The sequence below is a fragment of the Alosa sapidissima genome, chromosome 21 (assembly GCF_018492685.1).
Source record: "Alosa sapidissima isolate fAloSap1 chromosome 21, fAloSap1.pri, whole genome shotgun sequence".
NCBI classification, from domain to species: Eukaryota; Metazoa; Chordata; class Actinopteri; order Clupeiformes; family Clupeidae; genus Alosa; species Alosa sapidissima.
The window spans coordinates 11,015,279-11,020,278 of record NC_055977.1 but is presented as its reverse complement, the minus strand read 5'-3'; the positions used below and the strand labels follow the sequence as shown (position 1 = coordinate 11,020,278).

General features: G+C 47.4%; 1 protein-coding gene across 1 annotated transcript in view; it reads left to right on the top strand.

The window, feature by feature from the left end:
- The window catches only part of macf1a (microtubule actin crosslinking factor 1a), a 190,573-nt gene that overhangs the window by 91,347 nt on the left and 94,226 nt on the right, over positions 1-5,000 (top strand). The window contains 9 exon segments of the mRNA XM_042077105.1: positions 78-190; positions 615-721; positions 1,307-1,426; positions 1,876-1,971; positions 2,717-2,938; positions 3,192-3,346; positions 3,593-3,884; positions 4,097-4,225; positions 4,480-4,557. Coding sequence (XP_041933039.1) covers positions 78-190; positions 615-721; positions 1,307-1,426; positions 1,876-1,971; positions 2,717-2,938; positions 3,192-3,346; positions 3,593-3,884; positions 4,097-4,225; positions 4,480-4,557 — 1,312 coding nt within the window.

Here is a 5,000-nt window from a genome sequence, read left to right as displayed (position 1 = left end):
ACACACACACACACACACACACACCACACACCACACACCACCACCAACTCTGACACTCTTTCTATGTCATTCCCCAGGCCTGACCTGATCGACATGGAAGTGGTGGCACGGCAGAGTAGCCGTGACAACCTAGAGCAGGCCTTTGAGATTGCCGAGTCGCTCGGGGTAACCCGCCTGCTGGATGCAGAAGGTACTTAATCCCACCCCATCCTCCCTGTTTGCCCCCACTCCTCTGTTTGCCCCCATCCTCCCTGTTTGCCCCCACTCTGGTGTGCACTTAGGCTGTTACTACATCTCATATGTTCCTTGCTTCCTGCTTCTGACAGTTTCTCAAGCTTTCTGTGTACTTGACAGGGTGTCTACTGCCCCATGAAATGAATGCAATAGTTTGCACAAAAGCACATTCTCATGTACTCTAACATTGCATTGTGCACTTTGTCATTACTCATGAGAAAAGAAGGTCTTTATTACCGGTATAACCCTTCCCAGATGTTAAGAAGTAGATGACCGAGCGTACTGTATGTTGTCTTCGGTATTAACCCAGTTGATATGTTATGACTCATTGCCTTCATCTCCTCCTTCCCTGTGTTTTCCGCCCTCCCTGCGTGCTTCAGATGTGGACGTGCCTTCTCCAGATGAGAAGTCCGTCATCACATACGTCTCTTCCATCTACGATGCCTTCCCCAAGATCCCAGAGGGAGGAGATGGCATCGCCGCACACGTGAGTGGCTCTTACCTTTCTTATAAGTATAATTTAAGAGTTTGGTACCAAAACGCTATATATCAATTTTTAAAAACATTAAAAAGTCATGTTATTTAATTGTGTAGTTCAGGTAATATCAATCAAATTGTTGTTTTGATTGAGTAAAGATAAATCAAATAACAATACCCAATTACAGTTCTACTGAAATTACTTGCGAAAACAAAATGTAAAATGATTTATGAAAATTAATGAAAATGGTGGTTTTGGAATCAAACTCTTCAAGTATATATAAGTTTATATACTCTTTTGATCCCGTGAAGGAAGCAGTGGGGGGTTAGGTGCCTTGCTCAAGGGCACTTCAGCCGTTCCTGCTGGTCGGTGTTCGAACTGGCAACCCTCCGGTTACAAGTCCGAAGCGCTAACCAGTAGGCCACGGCTGCCCAACTGTTCATCCATCTTACTGCCAGTCAATATGTCCATCAATCTATTCATAGCCATATATATATATATATATTGCACGCGCTTACCTTTGCCCTTTCTCTCGCTGTTCCTGTTTCAGTCTCTGAGTCACTCACCTGTTTATTTTTGCTCTCTGTCTCTCAGGACGTGGACCAGCGATGGGCAGAGTACCAGTCTCGCTTCTCGTCTCTGCTGCAGTGGACACGCCAGCACACCAGCCTCATGGCCAACAAAAACTTCCCTCAGAACCCTGTCGAGCTCAAGGTCAGCTGAAAGACATGCCGTTGCGCTTGGCCCCATGCACTTTCACACCCAGCAGTGAGATCAATAATGAAGTCGTCGTCCTAATACATCCATCACATATACCCACTGAGAGGCGTCAGCATTTACTGTGCGGCCTTAGTGTAGTGTGTGGTTGAAACTCAAAGATTAGTCAGTCACATTAAGAACAGTATCTATGCTCATGGCTCCTGAAGTTTCCATATTGAGATAGACGCAAGATCCAAACAATTAGAGGGGGGGGGGGGGGGGGGGGGGGTGCTTTGTTGTTTGAAAATGTTGTGTCTTGTTTTGAGTGTGTTGTTTGTGTTTTGTGCTTCGTGTGTGGGTGTATTGTCTGTCTCAGCAGGTCACAGTGAGGTTAAAAGAGATGCTCTAGCACCTGATGTGGTTTTAAATGGTTATTGATCATCGGTCCTGTCCTCTCCCCACAGGCACTTTACAATGAGTACGTCCATTTCAAAGAGACAGAGATCCCCAACAAGGAGCTGGAGAAGGGTCACATTGAGCACCTTTACAAGCTGCTGGAGGTGAGTGATTTTTATAAATAATAGTTTGTATGTCTGTGTGCGTGTGTTCTCATAGGTATTTGTAGGTGTGTGTGTGTGTGTGTGTGAGAGAGAGAGAGAAAAAAAGAGAGAGATAGAGTGTGAAAAGAAAGAGGGAGAGTGGAACGGAAAAGGGGATGGATGACCTGAATTCTGCAGCCAAATTGGGAGCGTCCTCTGCATCATGGGGCTCCGAGGAGCGTCAGAGACCACAGAGTAATGAAGGACACCAGACCTGCGAGAGCGAGACCGCGGAGAAGAACGCAGGAATGCCCGTTTGAAAAGACGCACACATGCATATCACCCGCTGCAGCAATGACACTGGAATGACGCTGAAGCCACAGGGACTTAGTGGAAGAGTGTGTCTGCGTGTCAGGGGAGGACAGTGGACAGAGTCAAGACACTTGGATTGTTTATTCTTGTTCCAGGAAATGTTTTGGGCAGGAGAATGTTTCCAGTCTGGCATTGATGTTGTTTGGTTTGGAGTGTGTCTTTATGGTGCATGTACAGTATACAGTATAAAGCATAGTATTTGTATGCATAATTCATGTGTAAAATGAAAATGAATGTAGCATGTAGCTGTGTTCCAGTTCAAGGGTGAATGCTTCGAAGAATGCTCATCAGAAGAATGGTCAATTTCTCATATCTCAGGTGTTTGTGTGTGTGTGTGTGTGTGTGTGTGTGTGTGTGTGTGTGTGTGTATTGATGACTGATCTTCCTCTTGTAGGTGTGGATAGAGTTTGGGCGCATCAAGCTGCCGGCAGGGCTTCACCCTAACGACCTGGAGGAGGCGTGGGGCAAGCTGATCCTGGAGATGCTGGAGAGGGAGAAGGCCCTGCGGCCGGCCGTCGACCGGCTCGAGCTCCTGCTGCAGGTCGCCAACAAGATCCAGAATGCTGCGCTGGACTGCGAGGAGAAGCTGACACTCGCCAAAAACACGTTACAGGCGGTAAGGATCAGAACGCGTGCGTGTGCGTCTGTGTGTGTGTGGATGTTTCCCCCTAGTGCTGCATATAAAAGTTGTAGAGGTTTAATATTTTTGTTTTTCTCACTTTTTCTGTCTACCTTTTCTCTCCCCTTTCATCCTTCCATCTCTTTGCTTCCCCCCACTATCACTGCATCTCTCCCTCTCTTTTTGCCCTTCTCTCTCTCTCTCTCTGGGTCTCTCTCCCCCTCTTCCCGTCTGACTCTCTCTCTGATAGGACATGTCTCAGTTGGAGAGTGGTGGAAACGTGCGCTGCGAGCAGGAGCTGGCCGTCTACCTGCAGGACTGTGAGGCTCTGATCCGACAGCTGAACGTGGACCTGCAGATCCTCCGAGACGAGAAGTACTACCAGGTGGAGCAGCTAGCCTTCAGGTGAGAGACACCGAGAGGGCTACTGAGAAAAGTGTGTGTGTGTCATAGAGACAGAGTTTTTGGGGTGGTTGTGGAGGTGAGTTATGGTGGATAATTTGATTTGAGGTCATGGGTGCTCATTAGCTAATTAAACCACAGACACTCTTTGCATACTTTGCATAGTCCACATGAATCGCTTGTTCTGGTCTAGCCTTACTCTGAAGTGGGTGTGTGTGTGCCTCTGTGTTGGCATGTTTCCATTTGCAGGATATCGTGCCTGCAGGAGGAGCTGGTCTCCCTGCGCCTGCAGTGCGCCAGTGTCTACAGGAAAGGACACTTTTCGGCCGGGTTGGTCCCGGGCGAAGCGCCCCTTCAAAGTCGCTCCGGGAGGGACGCCCTCTCATTGGCCGGTCAAACCTTGCTGGGCGCCGCAGCAGGCGTAGCCAGCCTCCTTCGACGACCAATGAGCCGCTCTGAGCTGGTGGCGATGTCATCATCAGAGGACGAGGGAAGCCTGAGGTTCATCTATGAACTGCTCGGATGGGTGGAGGAAACACAGGTAAGAATCCAGAACACAGAATGGGGTTTCATTCACCGAGTATAATGTTTCCACATACAAGGAATCTGGTTAACACAGCTGTATATGAATAGCTCAGTGAAGCTATATTCTATATGAATACCTGGGTTGTATACAACAGTCTTATACTATATGCATACCTGGGATGTATTACAACAGTGTGTGTGTGTGTGTGTGTGTGTGTGTGTGTGAAGGACCTGCTGGAACGGGCAGAGTGGGGTGCAGACTTGCCGTCTGTGGAGCAGCACCTGCAGGACCACCACAGCATACACACAGCTGTCCAAGAGTTATTACACAGCCTGAAGGAGGCCAGGAACTATGAGGTACAAGCGCAATCACACGACACACTCACATGTACTATCTCTGTCTCTCTCTCTCTTACACACACACACACACACACATATACAACCCTAGAGGCCAAGAACTACAAATTAGAAAGAACACACACTGTACTTCTCTCTGTCTCTCTTTCTCCAAAGCAAACACAGACAAATCAACACAGACTCTTTTACTGGCTAATTAACTCAGACTCATGAAGACAAAATAAAATTATTAATGTCGCTCTTTTGTTTTGCAGTCGAGCGTCTCCCCTAATTTCCGTAGCAGTTACTCAGAGACCTTAGCCAAACTGGAACACCAGTATTGCAAATTACTGGTAAGTGCCCATGCATTTGTATTTCTGCGCTGGTAATCTCATGCCTTCTTGCATGTGTATGCATGCACACATATTGTGTGTGTGTGTGTGTGTGTGTGTGTGTGTGTGTGTGTGTGTAAACTCCTGCTGTCTAGCCCAAGACTATGATAATCATGTTAAGCGTAGCGCAGCGTAACTGCGTGTGTCCAATAACAAAGGACTGAAAGGCTGTGAGGCTCGGGCTGAAGAGGGGACTGCACAGCACCTGCTCCTGACACACACATAATCAGCTTTTATTAGGACCTGAATGGATGATGTGGAGCTACTGTGTGTGATTTGTGTTGTATTGTGTATTGTGTATGTTGATGGCATTTGTCTAAGGCCAAGGGTATTGTTCTGAACTTACTTTTATCTGTGTGTGTGTGTGTGTGTGTGTGTGTATGTTGATTGTCCTAACAATTGTG